This window comes from Talpa occidentalis, unplaced genomic scaffold, assembly GCF_014898055.3.
Source record: "Talpa occidentalis isolate TD23 unplaced genomic scaffold, MPIMG_talOcc4v2.1 talOcc4.3, whole genome shotgun sequence".
Classification (NCBI taxonomy): Eukaryota; Metazoa; Chordata; class Mammalia; order Eulipotyphla; family Talpidae; genus Talpa; species Talpa occidentalis.
The window spans coordinates 104,253,538-104,274,819 of NW_023603184.1; the positions used below are offsets into that span (position 1 = coordinate 104,253,538).

Here is a 21,282-nt window from a genome sequence, read left to right on the forward strand (position 1 = left end):
ATGGAGGGCCTCCCCGGTGGCGCAGCGGTTGAGCGCTGGGTTGCGAAGCTGCCCGCAGCCTCTGCAGCGCTGCAGCGCCGGTCAATCCCCAGCTGCTCCCCGGCCACCAGAGAGTCCCACATGGCGCGCAGACCTCTCCTGCCGCCCGCTGCTCCCCTCAGCAGTGTACTTCAGTCCTTCTGCCTGCTCTGCTCCCTGCTCTGGCTCTGGTGAATTCTCTCACCCTCCTGCACTTCTGACTGTACCCAGTGCTTGGATGGATGGATAGATAGATAGATAGATAGATAGATAGATAGATAGATAGATAGATAGATAGATAGATAGATAGATAGACAGACAAATAAATAAATAAATAAATAATGATATGGAAACACCATACATAAATGTATACAAATTTTTAGTCATCAGGTGTAAGCATATTACTACCTGAAATAATATTAACTGTTTCTTTGTTCAGATTTCCCAATATTATCCAACAAGTCACTCCATGAAAAAATATAGTGATGCTTATAACATACTCTTTCTATATAAATACATAATACATATACCTTCCATTTGCAAGTAAAATAGACCAGTCTCCTGATACCTCAAATCAAATGAAACAACTTTTAAATTCTCATCTACAGGTTACAATGCTAACAGAAAAAAGAGTGACTAAAAAAACAAAGGGATTATAACAAAGGATTAAAAATTCAAATTTAAATTATAATCTGGTATTAATTTATATGAAATTTAACTCAGATCAAAAATAAAACCCTGCCAAGAACAGTAAGCTAGATACAAATCATTACCCAAATAAACACTAGGGTATTCAGGCCACTCCATTCTTTCCCAAGAACAGTCTGGCTATAGGCTCTCAGAACAGTACTGCTCATAGGACTTCTGCAGCTATTTTCCTATGAAAAATTATCCAGCTCTACCCCTTTACTCTCCATAAGGCACAAAGTTGATTTTGTAAATTTTTTAACCAATTTATATAGACTTTACCTTGCTCCCAATGTATACTGGCACAATTTACATAGTTGATTAAACAGGGTATGAAATTTTTCCTTTTGAAAATCAACATAGCAACGTCTAGCAAGAGCCACCAAGGGAAGTTATTCCCTGATTCATTAACTTCTCTCCAATAAATATTCTTTTTTCTCCAATAAATATTTCTTTAAGGTAGTAACAAAGTAAAGGCAAAAAGGTACATGAATAAATTCACTCACTGAAAAATTATCTAACAAAAAAAATGAAAACATATCTCAATATTAATGATAAACTGTAGATCATTGACACAATGAAATGTCCAATCATTAAAATTAATATTAAAGCTATTTTAAAATAAGAAAAATGTTTTATGATATAACTAAGTAATAAAATACTATTGGGAAGTAAACATAGGATAGCAATTAAAAGTATGGGTGGTGTTAAAATTCCCAATTCTGCCATTCAGTAGTTGTGTGATTTTTAACTAATTAAACTGAGAGACTCAGTTTCCTCATTTCTAAAAGGAGGTAGAGAGAGAACTAACTCAGTCTCTTAGAAGATCAAAAAAAATTACTGAAACGTGCTTGGTCTCTAACTCAATTTCTTTCTATTATTGCAACCACAGTATATAGACAGCATACCTAAATGGTGTTTAGTGACAAAACTGTGGTTCTATATTTTAAATTATTACCTATAGTAAATTTATCCAATGTTGCTTATAGTCTCCTCAACACTTTAATTGAAAGACCTCAAACCTTGGTCTGAATATAACCCTGAACATAACAGTTTCAAATTAAAAAAAAAAAATTAAAATCATTTTAATTAGTTCTTTCCCAAACATGTTAACCCGCAACAACAAATCAGAATTCAGCATATATAATCAAAGATGGAGAAAACAAAAAGTTGGGGAAATGAATGGAGTATGTACAAATCCTCTATTTTCTCACTAGTGCTTCATTAAAATACAAAAAATAAATTTAGTTGGGGGTAAGGGAGAACACTATTTGCAGAAAGCTAAATAATCCACTGTTTCAGTTCTATTCATGTGACAACCTGGTATGTGAGAGAAGACTCACATACCTTGTCCCTTTATATTAGGTGCAAGAGACAAAGAATAAAACCACCTTCCCCTAACCCAACTCCCTACCTATGGGAATTTCAAGATATCACAATGTCTGGTGGTACAATGGAATCTTCTCTAGGTACTGTGACAAGAGTTTATTCAAGTCCAGGCCAGTCAGGCAATGAACCTTCCTCCCTCCCATTTAGGGAGCAAGAACAGGAAAGACAGAGTGGTGGGTGGGAGGATAACACAGATCAGAAAGGAGACATCATTGACCTGGAGAAGCAAATTCCCAGCTCCTGGCCAATTGGGGGAGGAGGGTTCTGATGGGGCACAACCTAACCTCATCAATAGAGAGTTCTAAAAGACCAGATCTGCTACACAACTTACAGCCCTTAGAGGTAGCCCTATATTTCATAGGCTATCAAGTGGCACTACCAAGCCATAAGCTGAAACTTATGTCAACTGATATAGAAAAGCTCTACATGGTATATAATGGGTGGTACAAGGATATCAATACAAAATCTGCAAAAGGGGGGCCTCCCCTGGTGGCGCAGCATTTGAGCACTGGGTTGTGAGGCTGCCCGCAGCCACTGCAGCACCAGTTCAATCCCTGGCCACCTGGGAGGGTCCCACAAAATAAATAAATAAATTAATTAATTAATTAATGAAATCTGCAAAAGGGTAAGTTACAGGAAATTGAAAATACACTATAATAAAACACAAGTACTCATCTAAGTTTATTTACATAAGTATAACAATGAATGTGTTGGTTTTCAATGTCAATGCTTCTATTTTTTAACTTAACATAATGACAGTGGTCTGACAACTAAGAAAAAAGCCATTCAAATTTTGATGCTGAAAAATCAAGAGTCTCCAGGATTGTAGAGTCCCTGAGTAACTTCAAATTGTTAGTGATAGAAGGGATCTTAAAATAATCCATATAGTTGGTTATTTTGAACAGAGGACAGGAAAAAGACCTCTTTATGTCAGAAAAGACAATCAAGGAAAAGAATGAGAATGCCTCAAGCACCTATAGTAGATATAAGACCACCATGAGTATGCGACTATGGTCTAGCAATTAAATTGTAAATAGCTAGTAGGTTAAATAACTTTATACAACATTACAATGCAAAGTAGAAGGAACTGTTTCCTACTGCAGCAATATTTTCCACAGTAAGCAGAAGTTGGTTATTAGAATACAGTGTATATGTAGATGAGAACCACTGCATAATTACCTAACCCATTTAATTTGTACAGAAGAAACAAAGAAAACATATGTTTTTTGGTCAGATTGTTTACTGCAATCCAATACTAGATTAATTTAATAAATACTGCTGAAAAAGAAAATTACAGGACCCAAAGAAAAAACTACACTATTAGGATACAATCAAAGACAGCTTTATATTGGCAATTTGTGTCTAGGCAAAAATGTGTGATTCATTTTAAACTTTTAAATGACGTGCTTATGGGGAGTGGGGGAAAGGGGTTCTTGAAAACAGTAATTTATGTTCATGGTAATTAAAAGCGATTTACAAAACATATAAACACCTAACTTAACCTAAGGGATAAGGAGGGGGGCAATTAAATGAAGGCATTTTTACCTTCTCATTAGCAGTTCAATAAAGTTGTAATGCCCTGAAGGCTACAATTCCATATAAACTAGAAAGACAACTTAAAATCTATTTCTTCCATCACTACTACCTTCATCTCTTTTTGGCAAACATAGGCAACAAACTAAAGGAATTCTCTGGAATCTTATTGTTAAAGTTCTAGCTAAGTAATTAGGCATATGAAATTCAAACAGATACAGAGGGACAGTAATGTAAAACAGGATGAAGACACAGAATGAAGACACATCTGTCATTAATAACACAGGAGAGAGGATAAGGGCTTGTATTTTTTTCTTAGACAAAAATTCTAACCATCTGCACAGAAATTATACATATAGATTAATTTTAGTTCTGTGTAAAAACTTGTCTGCCCACTTTAAAAGGGGAGAAAGTCAACAATCCCGGCTGGCCAGCGAGAATCCCACAAGGCGAATCAGACCTCTCCTGTCAAGCCTGCTGCTCCCCTCAGCAGTATGTTGTTCTGTTCCCTGCAGTCTCTGGTGAATCCTCTCACCCCCCACAACTCTGGCCTGTACCCCAGTTCTTGTACACATAAATAAATAAATCTTAAAAAAAAAAAGCCCTACAGTCCCTTGAAGTCATCATTTTAAAAAAAGCATTTAAGACATATAAACCAAGGAAATTTTGTGTTTGCTTCAGCAGCACATATACATAAACCAAGGAAATTTCAAAACTGAATACAGTGTCAAAGTTTTATTGTGGTCATCTATATCAATGTACCATGTAATGGGGACAAAGCAGTACACAATATACAAGTCAAAATTTTAAAAGCATAAAATCGATTATATACATTCCCTCTTCTCATTCACACACACACACACACACACACACACAAACACACACACACACTCTTTTTTTTTTTTCCAGATTAATTTATTTATTTTTTTTTTTTTTATAAATTTTATTGTTATATTCCCCATACAATTGCCGCCCCCCATTCTGACCCCAATCCTCCCCTCCCGCCCCCCGCCCCCCTAAAAGTGTCTCTGGTTCATAGTTTTTTGTTGATTTTGATTTTCACTTTCTTATAGTTTTTCATTTTCCTGGTCCATTATTTAAGTTTTCTAGATTCCTGCTATGAGTGAGACCATCCGGTATTTTTCTTTTTCTTTTTGGCTTATTTCGCTGAGCATGATCCCTCCAGCGCCATCCATGTTGCAGCAAATTGCATGTGTTTATCTTTTTTGAATGCTGAGTAATATTCCATGGTATATATGTACCACATCTTCTTGATCCAGTCATCTATTTTTGGGCATTTGGGTTGTTTCCAAAGCTTAGCTATTGTAAACAGTGCTGCTATAAACATAGGGGTGCAGGTGTTCTTTGGAATTGATGTTTCTGTGTCCTTTGGGTAAATACCTAGGAGTGGAATTGCTGGGTCATATGGAAGCTCTATGTTTTAGTAGGTCCAGAAATCTCCACACAGCTTTCCACAGTGGTTGGACCAGTTTGCCTCCCACCAACAGTGCAGAAGAGTTCCTTTTTCTCCACACCTCGCCAACATTGTTGTTGCTAGTTTTTTTAATATGTGCATTTCACTGGTGTAAGATGGTATCTCATGGTAGTTTTGATTTGCATTTCCCTGATGACAAGTGATGTTGAACATTTTTTCATATGCCTGTTGGCCATTTGCATTTCCTCTTCAGAGAAGTTTCTTAAGCTCTTCTGCCCATTTTTGACTGGATTATTTTCTTTGTTGTTGTTGAGTCTCATCAGCTCTTTGCAGATTTTTGTGATCAGTCCTTTATCATTAGTGTTGGGTGCAAAATGTTCTCCCAGTTGGTGGGTTTCTCTTTGTTTTTGTTATTGTCTCTTTTTGCTGTGCAAAAGCTCTTTAATTGATATAGTCCCAGCTGTTTATCTTTGCCTTCACTATCACTCCTTGAGGTGATTGTGTCTGTAAAGAGTCTTTGATGTGCAAATCACGTAGTGTTTCGCCTATATTTCCTTCTATATATTTTATGGTTTCAGGTCTTATGTCTAGTTCTTTAATCCATTTTGAGTTGATTTTTGTGTATGGTGTGAGGTGGTGGTCAAGCTTCATTCTTTTGCATGTAGCGACCCAGTTTTCCCAGCACCATTTATTGAACAAACTTTCTTTGCTCCAATGCATAGTCTTTGCTCCTTTGTCAAAGATTAGTTGACCATAAATCTGTGGGTTTATTTCTGGATTTTCTATTCGATTCCATTGGTCTGTATGTCTGTTCTTGTTCCAATACCATGCAGTTTTGATGATTATGGCTTTGTAGTATAGTTTGAAGTCTGGGAGTCTGATGCCTCCCATTCCCTTCTTTTTTTTCAGGAGAGCTTTGGTATTCGGGGTTTTTTGTGATTCCATATGAATTTCATCAATAATTTTTCTATTTCTTTGAAGAATGACATTGAAATTTTGATTGGAATAGCATTGAATCTGTATATTGCTTTTGGAAGGATGGCCATTTTAATAATGTTTATTCTTCCAATCCATGAGCAGGGGATGTCTCTCCATTTCTTTGTGTCTTCTTCTATTTCTTTAACAGTGTTTTATAGTTTTCTTTGTATAGGTCCTTTACCTCTTTTGTTAGATTTATTCCCAAATATTTGATTTTTTTTGTTTCAATAACAAAAGGGATGGTCTTTTCGATTTCTTCTTCTTCAGATTTATTGTTTGTGTATAGGAAGGCTACTGACTTTTGCGTGTTGATTTGTATTCCTGCCACTTTACTGAACTGATGATGAGTTGAATTAGCTTTTCTGTGGAGTTTTTGGGGTTCTCTATGTATAATATCATATCGTCTGCAAATAGTGATAGTTTGACTTCTTCTTTTCCTATTTGGATTCCTTGGATGTCTTTCTCTTGTCTTATTGCCCTGGCTAGGACTTCCAGTATTAATATTGAAAAAGCAATGGTGAGAGTGGACATCCTTGTCTTGTTCCAGATTCTAATGAATTGCTTTCAGCTTTTCACCATTGAGAATGATACTGGCTGTTGGCTTGTCATAGATGGCCTTTATGATGTTGAGGTATGTTCCTTGTATCCCAAGAACTTCAAGGGCTTTTATCATGAATGGGTGTTGCACTTTGTCGAAAGCTTTCTCAGCATCTATTGATATTATCATATGGTTTTTATATTTCTTTTTGTTGATGTGTTGGATAACGTGATTGATTTTCGGATGTTAACCATCCTTGTGCCCTGGAATGAATCCAACTTGGTCGTGGTGAATTATCTTATGGATACATGTGGATTCTGATAGCTAAAATTTTATTGAGGATTTTTGACATCAGTGTTCATTAGGGAGATTGGCCTGTAGTTTTCCTTTTTTGTGTTGTCCTTGTTCGGTTTTGGTATTGTGTAATGTTGGCTTCATAGAACGTTTGGTATTGTCCTTCCTTCTTCAATTTTTTGGCGGAAGAGTTTGTGAAGGATAGGCACTAATTCGTCTCTGAATGTTTGGTAAATTCATTTGTAAATCCTCAGGTCCTGGGCTTTTGTTTTTGGGGAGGTTTTTGATTACCATTTCAATTTCGCTAATTGTAATTGGTCTGTTTAGGTGTTCTATTTCTTCTTTATCTAGCTTTGGGTGATTGTAGAGTTGTAGGAATTTGTCCATCTCCTCTAGATTGTTAAACTTGTTTCCATATACTGTTCATAGTAGTTACTGATTTATTCTTTTGATTTTCTGCTGTGTCGTTTGTGATTTCTCCTCTTTCATTGATGATCCTGTATTTGTGCTTTCTCCCTTTTTTCCTTTGTGAGCTGGCTTAGGGGTTTGTCTATTTTATTGATTTTTTTCAAAGAACCAGCTCTTGGTTTCATTGATTTTTGGATTGTTTTTTTAGTTTCAATTTCATTTATTCTGCTTTGGTTTTTATTATTTCTTTTCTTCTACTGGTTTTGGGGGTTTTTTGTTGTTCTTTTTCTAGATTTTGAGCTTCGAGATTAGGTTGTTTCTTTGCGTTCTTTCTTGTTTCTGATTGAGCTTCTATTGCTATATTTTTTTCCTCTTATTACTGCTTTTGTCTGCATCCCATCATTTAGGATATTAGCGTGTCCTCCTTGTTGCTTCAATTCAAAAAAAATTTTTTTATTTCTTCTTTGATCTCCTCATTAGTCCAATGGTCTTCCAGTAGTGTGGTTTTTAATCTCCATGAGGTAGGAAAGTTCCTTGCCTTCTTTTTATGGTTTATTCTAGTTTGATGCCTTCATCGTCAGAAAAAATGGTTGATATGATTCAATCTTGGTGTATCTGTTGATGTTTGTCTTGTGCCCCAGTATGTGATCGATCCTGGAGAATGATCCGTGTGCGCTTGAGAAAAATGTGTACTCGCGTTTTTTGGGGTTTAGTTTCTATAGATGCTGTTAAGCCCAATTGCCTTAGGTCTTATTTAGAGCTTTGGTTTCTTTACTTATTTTTTGTCTTGTTGATCTATCCATTGTTGATAGTGGTGTGTTGAAGTCTCCCAGTACGTATGTGTTTTCTCTGATGTCTGTTTTCAGAGAGGACAACAGTTGTCTGATATATTTTGGTGCTCCTTCGTTTGGTGAGTATATGTTAATGAGTGTTATTTCTTCTTGAAGTATTGTCCCTTGATCATAATGTAGTGACCATTGGGGTCTCTTTTTATCTTTTTGAGTTTGAAATCTGTTTTATCTGATATAAGTATAGCTGTTCCTGCTTTCTTTTTTGGTCCATTTGCTTGTAGGATTGTTTTCCATCCTTTAACTTTGAGCCTATTTTTATCTTTTGTAGCTAAATGTGTTTCCTGGAGACAGCAAAAGGTTGGGTTTTGTTTCTTAATCCAGGCTGCAACTCTGTGTCTTTTTATTGAAGAGTTTAGTCCATTTACATTTAGAGTTAATATTGATATGTTAACATCTGTATTTGCCATTTGTTTTTTCCTTTGATTTTATTTATTTATTCTTTTAATAACTTTTTTTTTTTTTTTTGGCCTTCTTTCATTGTTATTCGTCGCTCTGAGGTTCTGGCTTTAGAACTCCTTGTAGTATTTTTTGGAGTGGGGGTTTAGTTGCAATGAAATTCCGGAGTTTCTGTTTGTCTGGGAAGGTCCATATTCTTTCTTCAAAGAGGAAGGAGAGCTTTGCGGGATAGAGTATTCTTGGTTGGCATCTGTTTCTTGGAGTCTGTTGACTATGTCCCTCCACTCTTCCTTGCCCGTAGTGTTTCTTCGGAGAAGTCTGATGTCAGCCTGATTGGTTTTCCTTTGAATGTTATCTGTTTCTCCCTCTTGCCAGCTTCATTATTTTTTCCTTGTCCTGGATTCTTGGGAGCTTTACTATTATGTGTCTTGCTGTATTTTCTTTCGTCGTGGAAGTTTGGTGTTCTTCTTGCTTCTTGTATATCAATTTTCAGCTCCTTCTTCACATTTGGGAAGTTCTCTTCATTATCTCTTTGAATTTTTCTCTGTTCCTACATCTCTCTCCTCTCCTTCTGGTATTCCTATAACTCTTATATTTCCTTTCCTCATGGAGTCCGATAGTTCCCGAAGTCTTTCTTCGTTCTTTTTCCTTCGTACTTCTCTTTCCTTCTCTGTTTTGGTTCTTTTTATTTCTGTGTCTTCAAGATTATTATTCGTTCTTCCATTTCATCTATTCTGCTTTCATTGCTTTTCCCAGAATTCTTTAGTTCTTCCATTATTCTTTGATCTCCTGCATTTCTTTTACTTCCCTCTTTAGGGACTCAATTTCTTTCTTCTGACCATTGTTTTCCCTCTCTAGGGACTCAATTGCATTCTTCTGATCGTTGATTATTTTTCCCTTTCATTTTTTCCTTTATGACTTCTGTCAGTTTTTTAATCCGGCAATTTTAAATTCTCTTTCTGGAAGGCTCAGAAATTCTTCCAGTTATTGTCGTTGCAATCTGGGGGCTGGCTTTCTTTTTGTGGTGTGCTTTTTCTCTGGAGAGTTGCTAGGTTGCGTGTGGTTCTTCTCCTCCCTACTGTCTGTTTTCTAATTTGCCGTATGCGTTGGGACACTGTGTTGTTGGGACTTGCCGGCATCTTGGGTGGGCTTCTCTGTTCCCCTCTGGTTCTTCCAGGAGTCATCTGTCAGTTTCAAGCAGCCTTTACTGGAGAAAGGTCCCTGTTCTAAAATGCCGATGTGGGGACACACTCCCCTGTGCGCCTGGTCTGCCCCGGCGGTGGGTTCCTGCTCCCCTCTGGGCTTGGACTGCAGGCCAGAGGGGGTCTGGCGTGGGCGAACTTCCCCCGCTCACCTCTGGCTCCTGAGGAAGCCTTCTGCAGGTAGTCTTTACTGAAGAAATGTCCCTGTTCTAAAATGGTGATGTGGGACACACCCTGCGCTTCTGGTCTCAGGCACACTATTCTGCGCGCCTGGTCTGCCCCGGCTGTGGGTGCTCGCTCTCCCTGTGGGCTCAGACTACTTGTTCAGAAGGGGCCCGGTGTGGGCTAACTCCCCAGCTGGCCACTAGCTCCTTCAGTAGCCTGTGCTGGGGTCAAGTCGCTAGGTGGCACCGAGATCTCTCCTAGAGCCCTTGGGGGAGCTGATTTTCCCCGTGGGACAGGGAGCAGAGCGGGGATGTAGGGTACACCTCAACGGCTTTTGGGGTGCTGTGTCTCCTTGTTGCCCACCGTCGTGGGGAACCACGCCGGAATTTCGTGCCCCGGTCTCAGTTCCAAAGCCCTCAGTTCCAGGACGCGGGCTGTAGCCCAGATCAGTGGCGCGGGAATGGCGCCTTTTGAATCCCGCTCCCCTGCCTGGGCGCCTTGTTCCTGCTCACTCAGGGAGGGCCTCCGCCCGGGTCTCAGTTCCAAAGCCCTCAGTTCCAGGACGCGGGCTGTAGCCCAGATCAGTGGCGCGGGAATGGCGCCTTTTGAATCCCGCTCCCTGCCTGGGCACCTTGTTCCTGCTCACTCAGGGAGGGCCTCCGCGCGTCTCCCCGCAAGCCTAGGTCGCAGGCGCAGGGCCCTGGGCAGCTGCAATCCGAGCAGCGCTTTCGCGCAAGCTTACTGGGCGGCTGGGGCTGTGTGTGCTGGTGCTGGGCTCCTCCTGGTGGGCGGGGCTCTCTTTACTGGCGCCTGGAGCTCACCTCCGCGGCGGATCCTGCAGGGTTCGCCTCAGCTCCCGTTCACGGGCACACACTCTTATCTATTTCCTTAGCTAGGTTGTTATCTCAAGATTTTGGCAGATTAGGAAAATGTAATGTCTAGTAACAACTAATATATGGACACTACAGAAAAACTATGGTAACACTGGTAAAAATTTTACCATCAACTCCCCTCTCAATTCTAAGTCATTCTGTTTTTTCCTTTCCATTGGCAACTGTTAAAATGTTTTAACCAATGCCCTAGTATACAGTTTTTCTCCAACCTTGTACATTTACATTTCCTGAAATACCTTTTATTACATCCTACTACTTATAAAAATAAGTCTGTATTTTTATTTTTTATCAAGATTTTTTTTATCTTGCTATCCATATAACCTCATCCAACCTGTTTCTAGAATATCTATCCCTTCTTTGATATTCTCTATCATGAATTTTTTATGTACCATTCATTTAGCAGTTATCACCTGCTGTTTTTTATTTCCTAAGTCTACATACTTTCAAATTTCCTTTCTAGGCAGATGAAAGGGCCCAAGGATCTAGGCTGACTAGATTGTCTCATAATATAGAATGGTAAGGTTAGGCTAGTTGCCAAATGAAGGAATAGCAAGAATCAACTCCAAAGGAGTAAAGGATATTAAAACCTTGGATTGAAGGAAAGAAGAGTAATATAGGATAAAGATACTCAAGAGGAAAAGCCAGAAAAGACTCTGTTGGTAACTGGGAACAAGTGGGATTGGGGGGGGCTAATAAAAAAAAGTAATATTGTTTGTCTACCATCGCCTCCCAGCTAGGCCTGAGTAAGGTCATAAAAGAGGAAAAACCTGGAATTTTTCAATGAAGAAATAAATTGTTGATGTGAATATAAATGATACATTTTAGAGGGCAAGTGGCAAAAGACTGAAGTTCCCATAAACTAGTAATTTCACTTGAAAACTATGCATACTTGTTTGCAAAGACTTCTGTGTAACAACAGTCACTTCAACATTTCTAAGCAAATCAATGACCACTTACAAGGAAATATTAACCTTCAATATACCCATATAATGTAATCTGTGGAGTTACTGAAATATAAGAAAACCTATCAATGGTACTGACAAGGAAAAATGAGCAAATTATATTAAAGGTAAAATTAAATTGTCAGTGTATGACAGGATCACTATACTTGTGGCAGAAATTTATTTTTTTTTTAATTTTTTTTTATAGAGGCATGTTTTTTATTTATTTATTATTTATTTGTGTTTGTTTGTTTTTTTGTTTATACATGCACTGGGTACAGTCAGAAGCACGGGAGGGTGAGAGAATTCACCAGAGCCAGAGCAGGGAGCAGAGCAGGCAGAAGGACCGAAGTACACTGCTGAGGGGAGCAGCGGGCGGCAGGAGAGGTCTGCGCGCCATGTGGGACCCTCCTCCGGTGGCCGGGGAGCAGCCGGGAATCAAACCAGCGCCGCAGGGGCCGTGGGCAGCTTCGCAACCCAGCGCTCAACCGCTGCGCCACTGGGGAGGCCCGGCAGAAATTTATTTATAACAATGTACAACGAGTATAAAAATAAATTTTGGAGGCATTATGCTCCAAAAGTGGACATTCTGGGAATGCAGGAGTTTATTTTCTACATTACCTTTACCTATCATATTTCAATTATTGATAAAGTATGTGCTACACGTCACCTTGGAGGAAGAAAAGAAGCATATAACCTTTCTCACTTTTTCAGCATAAGAAAAGCATTTAGGGTACTATAATGAGGCAAGAAAAAAACCTTTAGTTAATAATAAAAAAGTAAAGCACTTACTTCTGATGACTGAGAACAAAATACAAACAGGAAATTTTTGTGAAAACCTTAATTATTTCCTAATTTGTTTACAATATGCATATATCATTTAGAATATTTTAATATAATGGATTTTTCTCTTTAAGTACAGCATCTGTTTGGTCATTTATAATCAAAAGGTATAGTAAAATACTGTAAAACCAAAAGTGTCTACTCATTAAGGTATGAGGGGTGTGAGTGCAAGCACATATTAATTATCAGTTTTATATGCATTAGAGAATGATGCTCATTTTTTTTAAAGCACAAATTTTTTCTTCTTACATTTACATATAATCCATTATAAGGAAACATTTTTTGATATCAAGTCCATGATTACTGATTACATCTCAAACAGTGAGTTGGCATGACTAGCAAGGGTTTCCCTTTGCTTTGACAAACCAACAAAGGATTCATGTTTAGGTGACTCTATACTGTGCATGTTAAAACAACATGGTATATAGACAATAAAATTGCTAAGAATATATTTTAAAAGCTATGCTTCTTGGGCCTCCCCTGGTGGCGCAGCGGTCGAGCACTGGGCTGCGAAGCTCCCCGCAGCCTCTGCAATAGCGGTTCCAATCCCCGGCCACAAGCGAGGGTCCCACATGGCACAAAGACCTCTCCTGCCGCCCGCTGCTCCCCTCAGCAGTGTACTTTGTCCATCTGCCTGTTCTGCTCCCTGCTCTGGCTCTGGTGAATTCTCTCACCCTCCCGCACCTTCTGACTGTACCCAGTGCTTACTTATATCAATAAATAAATAAATCTTTTTTTTTTTAAATAAAAAAATAAATAAATAATAAAAAAAATAAAAGCTATGCTTCTTTCCCTACCATTCTTCCTCTTGGGGAGACGAGCTGGGGGGAACAGTCAGATGAAATGAAATGCTGAATTCTCAAAGATGTTCCCTCAATCTTTTCATCTTTCAAAGTCCAGCTTAGGTTAATTTGACCAACTCCTGGTTCTACCTGGATAGTCAGAGACAGGGCACAGGCAGGATTCCATGGTAGACAGTGGATAATATCCCTAGATAATATCCTTCCACCAAGAATACATAAGCTGAGGCTGCAATAATTTCATACAAAGAAATTACTTTGATACTAGGAAAAAGAGGTATAAAGGAAGTCTTACCTTCTCCCAAAGTTTCCCCCTTCCCCTCAATACATACACCACACACACACACACACACACACACACACTCTCTCACTCACTCACTACACCACACACACCAAGAATGTACAGCTTAGAAATGCCAAGTACCACTTTAGGACTGAACAGACCATACAAATATAATGTTATGGGAGCAATCAAGAAAGTAATTTAACCGTAGAACGCACTAATTTAGTTATCTGAGAGTAACCTCCTCAACTAAATATCCTGGCAGAACCATCCTGATTAGCCCAGTTTAAAAATCAAATCAAACATTAAGAAACAGATCACTGACAACTCCTGAATTACAACATTCTAAATCAAAAACGTCTTCTCACTGTTTTAATACAGAACTCCCAAGAATTTTATTTAGATCATATGTGCGTATCTTAAATTCGTATTTAAAATAGAAAATTCCTGTTTTAAAAATCAAAATAATATATATTCCAAAATAAAAACATTAGTCACCCATCTCTCCCTCCACCCCAGTTCCATTCCCCAAAAAATCTATCAACAATTTGATGTATCATCTTCAAATCTTTTCCTATGAGTATAAAGTAGAGTTGAATTGTCTAATACTGTAGCCACAATCCACATGTGACTATTATTTTAAAGATTTATTTATTTATGCATACAAGAACTGGGGTACAGGCCAGAGGTTTGGGGGGGAGGTGAGAGGATTCACCAGAGACAGAGTGGGGAATAAAACAGGTAGACTAACTGAAACACACCGCTGAGGGGAGCAGCAGGAGAGACAGGAGAGGTCTATTGCACTGTGTGGGTAGCTCCCTCACTGGGGATCGAACTCGTGCTGTGGTGGCTGCTGATAGCTTCGTAGGTTGCGTCCCAACCCCTTGTGCCACCAGGGAGGCCCCACATGTGACTATTAAATACTTGAAAGATGGCTACTCTGAATGGAGATGTACCCCACCTGCAAATTACAAGCCAAATTTTAAGAACATGGTAGCAAAAATGGTAAAATATCAATAATTTTTCATATAAACTATATATTAGATTACTGATAAATATATTATTAAAATTAATTTCACTGCCTCATTTTTAATGTGGCTACCAGAAATTTTAAATTACATCTGTAGTCTGTATTACATTCCTATTGATAAGTGCTGGTGCAAAGGCTAGCAGTGTAGGTTTTAAGTCTGACTTGCTTCACTGAGTACTCCTCCTCAATATACTATGTACCAACTATGTAACCCTGGGGAAATTTCCTAACCTCTTTTTTCTAACATACAAGGTCTTATTTCTAAGTACCTATTTAGAAAATTTTAACAAGTTTGATCTATAAATAGCTTGACAGTAAGTGCTGTGATGATGTCAAAGGTGCTGTTCTTCAAATAACACACAAACAACTTAGCTTCTTGTTGAAATATAACTTCAAAACTTCTGACAGCTTTAAAAAACTAAGGATTCACTGAAATTAACAGCCTCGCGTTGAAAACCTTAAAAATCTAACAATAAGAAGTCATATCACTTCTAAATCTTGGTAAAAACAAGTCACATTGGCCACTAAACATGAGGAAAAAAATTTTCTAAACAAAATACCTGTTATCAGAAGTTACTACATGTATGAATTTTAAAAGAATTTGCTTCCCATAATACAGCTGCTATTACTTCCCTATTCTGTACTGAATCTCTGCAAGCAGTTTCATTCAAAAAGAGTTGTTTATAAGAGAATTTTATAGTTTGTGGTAACCAACAATTAAAGAAAAACCAAAACCCAAAAATGTAATTACACACTTAATAATATATTATTGAATATCTTGATAGTTTATTTTCACTGCTACACTAGAAGTTTCATAAAAGCCCAGAATCTATTAGATTCTGCTACCTAACCATATATTTCCAGTACCCAGACAGAATACAATCTATATTTAATTAATGAATAATAAACAAATAAACTGCATTTATGGTGACTAAAATATTTGAAGAAAATATATCTTTTAAAGAGTAGCAATATAAAAAGTAAAATCCTATCTCATACTCAAATTTAATAATCAGATTGCCAAAGATAAAAATAATTGTAATCTGAAATTTAAGAATTCTCAATTCAAAGTAATCATTTTATCTTTTTAATCTCTACACATCTTCTTTACTAACAAATTCAACACAGGTTTCTTAAAATTCTGGTCATAGATGTATCATTCTGTATTCAGTGCATTACACAATAATATATATCATAGTTCATAAATTCCTAAGATGCATATTTTCATTTTAATATCTCTGAAATCAAACTCTTGAAAAATATGGTATCTAGGGCCTCCTGGTGGCACAGGGGTTAAGTCTCAGCGCTATCAAGCTATCAACAGCTACTGCAGCACAAGTTCCATCCCGGGACAGGGAGCAAACCCACGTGGCTCAGCAGACCTCTCCTGACTCACCCACTGCTCCCCTCAGCAGTGTATTTCAGTAGATGTGCCTGTTCTGCTCTCCACTCTGTTTCCGGTGAATCCACTCACCCTCCACACCTCTGTCCTAGACCCCAGTCCTTGTATGCATAAATAAATAAAATAAATCTTTAAGGAAAAAAAGTATGGTATCTAGTCTAAGTGGATTATTTTCTAAAATCTTTAGCCTGAGAGAAATACAATAACATATGCATGGTCCTAACCAGATTTTTTTCCCCCCTTCAGTTTAGAAAAAAATTATCAGATGAGTATTATATGAGAGACAACAAAACCAAAGACTTTATTACTGCCATTTATTAATGGTTTCAGGCCATTGTCAAGATCTTACTATCACCTTAAAATGCTCTAAATTTTTTTTTAATTTTTTTTATTTTTATTTTTTTTTAAATAATAAATTTTATTTTTATATTCCCCATACAATTGCAGCCCCCCCATTCTGACCCCCAATCCTCCCCTCCCGCCCCCCCCCCCTAAAAGTGTCTCTGGTTCATAGTTTTTTGTTGATTTTGATTTTCACTTTCTTATAGTTATTCATTTTCCTGGTCCCTTATTTAAGTTTTCTAGATTCCTGCTATGAGTGAGACCATCCGGTATTTTTCTTTTTCTTTTTGGCTTATTTCCCTGAGCATGATCCCTTCATCAGGGAAATGCAAATCAAAACTACCATGAGATACCATCTTACACCAGTGAGAATGGCACATATTAAAAAAACTAGCAACAACAAATGTCGGCGAGGGTGTGGAGAAAAAGGAACTCTTCTGCACTGTTGGTGGGAGTGCAAACTGGTCCAACCACTGTGGAGAGCTGTGTGGAGATTTCTGGACCTACTAAACATAGAGCTTCCATATGATCCAGCAATTCCACTCCTAGGTATTTACCCAAAGGACACAGAAACATCAATTCCAAAGAACACCTGCACCCCTATGTTTATAGCAGCACTGTTTACAATAGCTAAGCTTTGGAAACAGCCCAAATGCCCAAAAATAGATGACTGGATCAAGAAGATGTGGTACATATATACCATGGAATATTACTCAGCATTCAAAAAAGAAAAACACATGCAATTTGCAGCAAAATGCTCTAAATTTTAGCTCTTAAACCTAACCCTAACTGAAAATTTTGTCAAATACCCCATTCTAAACCACACATTCACTCTCTTTTACCAAAATATGTGCTCTTGAATCTCATCAGGAAATCATATCTATGATTGCATTTCTCATTTCTCTTCCTTATTTTTACTACCACTCTTTTAAGCTCTATTTAACCATCTTCTCAAATCCAAACATTCAGTTCTCTTGCCCCCATCCATGCTTGCCCTATCAATCCTACTTCTTAAGAGACATCTTCTTTCTGGATGTCCCAAGTACACAAATTCAAAACACTGCCAAACTGAACCCAGCTCACTCTGAAGATTAGCTGTTCCTTCTATATATAATGTCTTAGTGAATGGCATCAAGATTCATTCAACTGACACAGTCCAGAAACCAAGAAATCACACTTGATGCTACCCCGTCTTTTGACACCTTCATCTCAATCAACAACAACAAAAAAACCCATCAGCAAAATATAGTAGTTCTCACCAATGTACAGGCTTTTCAATAACACTATTCTACATAACTCTATCTCCCCCTGATAACTTTATTTTTGCCTACACCAAAATCCCTTCCAGAAGGTCTCTCCATACTTTCACCCAAAGTAATCTAGATCAGAACTTCTCAAACTATCTGTGGTAGAGTTCTGTAAAATACACTAAAGATGAATTATTAGGCAAATTAATTTTTATTTTTTTTAAAGATTTATTTATTTGTACAAGCACTGGGTACAGTCAGAAGCGCGGGAGAGTGAGAGAATTCACCAGAACCAGAGCAGAGAACATAACAGGCAGACTGACGAAGATGTACACTGCTAAGGGGAGCAGCGGGAGGCAGGAGAGGTCTGCGCGCCATGTGGGACCCTCGCCTGATGGCTGGGGATCGAACCTGCGCTGCAGAGGCTGCGGGCAGCTTCACAACCCAGCGCTCAACCGCTGCGCCACTGGGAAGGCCCACAAATTAATTTTTAAAAGACACAAAAATTAGTACAAATTTTTATTAGTTGCAAATGAAAAAAATTACTTCATTAAAATGCTATAAATTTTCCTAAATGCTCATTTCCATTGCTATAGTTATTTTGTCAAGGATCGCTGACAAAAAGCACTAAACCTGACCACAACTGGCCCCTACCGCTAACTTGTGTTCACTTCACTGGCATTAATTTGTTCACTATTAATACCATTATCATAAAGTACAGTCTTGAACTGAGTCTTAACCTAAACCTTTCTATTTGGCAGAGAATTACTATATTCTTGACTCACTTCTGTAGTTAAAAGAACACAAACTAACACAATTGTATCTGTTTTTTCTCTTTGCTTTACATCCCTTTCTCTATTAAGGATAGCTGACCTGTAATTTCTCCTTACTCATTTCCTCCTTAATAAATATTCCCAGATGGGGGCCTCCCTGGTTGCTTAGGGGTTAAAGCCTCAGCACTATCAAGCTATCTCAGCTATTGCCAGCCACTGAGGCCTGAGTTCAATTCCTGCCCAGGGAGCTAACCCACATGATGCAGGAGACCTCTCCTGTCTCGCCCACTGTTCCCCTCAGCAGTACATTACAGTATATGTGCTTGTTCTGCTCCCCATGGTTCTCTGAATCCTCTCACCCCCTCCCCACCTCTATCCTAGACCCCAGTTTTTATATGAATAAATAAAATAAATCTTTAAAAATAAAAATATAAATAAAGAAATAACCCAAGATGCCTCCAAAACAATGGAATCCCCTCTTTTATCAATTCTGCCTTCTCAAAACATGGAAAAGCAAGAAAGCAGAAAAGTTCCACAAAATAAAAAAATTTCAAAATGCCTTTGCAATCAAAATTATTCCACATAGAAACATTAATGGATCTAATCCAAAATGGGATAAAATTCAATTAAAATATAAAAATCAACACAGAGTATACTTGCTCTGGAATAAAATTTCACATGTACTGGGGCCTCCCTGGTGGTGCAAGGGATTGGAACGTAATCTATGAAGCTCGCCATAACAACTGCAGCACAAATTCAATCCCCAGCCAGGGAGCTACTCAGATGGCACAGCAGACATTTTCTGACTCACCCGCTGCTCCCTTCAGCAGTGTATTTCAGTCGATCTGCCTGTTCTGTTCCCCACTCTGTCTCTGATGAATCCTCTCACCCCCCACAACTCTGGCCTATACCCCAGTTCTTGTATGTATAAATAAATAAATCTCTAAAAAAAAAAAAAAAATTTCACATGTACAAATAATACTAAATAACAATAAAGTCACAACAGGAGAATCCACATTTCATCTTGTGAAGCAAGCAAATCTTCTATTAGTCATTTCTAATTTAATTTGAGGAATAATTTTAAAAAAAGTCGTTATAACATAATCAATTTAAAAAAATGTACTTACGAGTTAGATGAAAGATTCCATCACAGGCACTAATATGAGATAAAAAGGCATTTCCCAAGCCTTGCCCACTATGAGCGCCTTTGACAAGGCCTGCAATATCCACTACATTTAGAAAGGCAGGAATTTTGCTGGGGAAAAAATAAACAAACACAGTTTTATTATGAAATGGTACTAAGAACCTATTTATTAATCAACTGGATTTCCCAGTTGATAATAAATTCTTTCTAGAACATATTTAGAAGACTTTTAGTAGTGTTTTGTTAAATTAATACCAAAAAGAAAATTAAATAAATAATCTTTTAATACACTAGGACTTTCTTACCTAGAAAAATTAAGGGAAAAAATTAAATAGATTAGATGTTTTTATTGTGTCTCTAAAGAGTAAAACCCATATTTATTTCACTATACTGTTCCATTGGCAAATCACACACACAAAACCTGTTAAGAATATTTAAAGAGTAAGCCAAACAAGGCAGGGTAATCATCATAGAACGAGCCAACTTAACTTCGTGTCAGGCATGAACTAAGTACTTTAGAGGTAGTATCACTTCAATGTTTAAGACAAGATATAATATTGTATATAATAATATAATATAAGATATAATCTTGTATTCTTTGTCAATTTTATTACTCATTTTGCAGGGTGCTGATTTTATTACATGATAAAACAAAACAATGGGGAAAGGATTGCTTCTTCAATAAATGGTGTTAGGGAAACCAAATAGTCATAACCGAAAGAATGAAACTGGACCATTATCTTGTACCATACACAAAAATTAATTCATAATGGATTAAAGGCTTGAATGGAAGACCTGAAATCATAAAACTAGAAAAAAACATTATAGCAGTAAACTCCTAGAAGAAAACATTGTGGCTATAAACTCCTTGACATCAAATTTGGCAATGATTTTTTCATTTGACACCAAAAATAAAGGCAACAAAAGCAAAAATTTAAAAAAAGGTGAGACAAAACTAAAACGTTTCTGCACAATAAAGAAAAATATCAAAAAAATGAAAATACAACCTGCTGAATGGGAGAAAATATTTGCAAACCACTTATTTGATAAGGGGGTGAATATATATATATATATTATATATATATATATAAAAGAACTCATACAACTCCATAGCAAAAACCAAATAATCCAATGTTTAAAATGGGCAGAGAATCTGAACAGACATTTCTCCAAAAATGACATACAGATAGCCAACTGGTATTAGGAAAGCTATTCAACATCACTATTCATTACTTTGTCAGGGAAATAGAAAGCAAAGCCACATGGGATATCACCTCACACCTGTTCGAATGGCTATTACAAAAAAAAAAAAGCTAAAAGTAGAGAAATAATAAGTATCAATAAAGATGCAGAGAAACCTTGTGCAGTAGTGGTAGGAATGTAAATTAGTACAACACTATGGAAAACAGTATGGAGAGTCCTCAAAAAAATGCAAAATAGAACTACCATAAGATTCAGCAGTTCTACTTCTGGGAATTTAATCAGGAGAAAATGAGTACTACATCAAAAAGATATATGCACCCCTATGTTCATGGCAGTAGTCTTTACAATAGCCAACAATAGCCAAGATATAAACAACATAAGTGTTCAGTCACACACACACACACACACACACACACACAGAGAGAGAGAGAGAGAGAGAGAGAGAGAGACAGAGAGAGAATGTTTGATTATTCAGCCATAAAAAAGA

General features: G+C 37.5%; 1 protein-coding gene across 1 annotated transcript in view; it reads right to left on the reverse strand.

Annotated features, from left to right (window-relative positions):
* OLA1 (Obg like ATPase 1) overlaps window positions 1–21,282 on the reverse strand; it is a 147,081-nt gene that overhangs the window by 107,204 nt on the left and 18,595 nt on the right. The window contains exon 4 of the mRNA XM_037523562.2: window positions 19,576–19,703. Coding sequence (XP_037379459.1) covers window positions 19,576–19,703 — 128 coding nt within the window. The remainder of the gene's footprint in view (window positions 1–19,575; window positions 19,704–21,282) is intronic.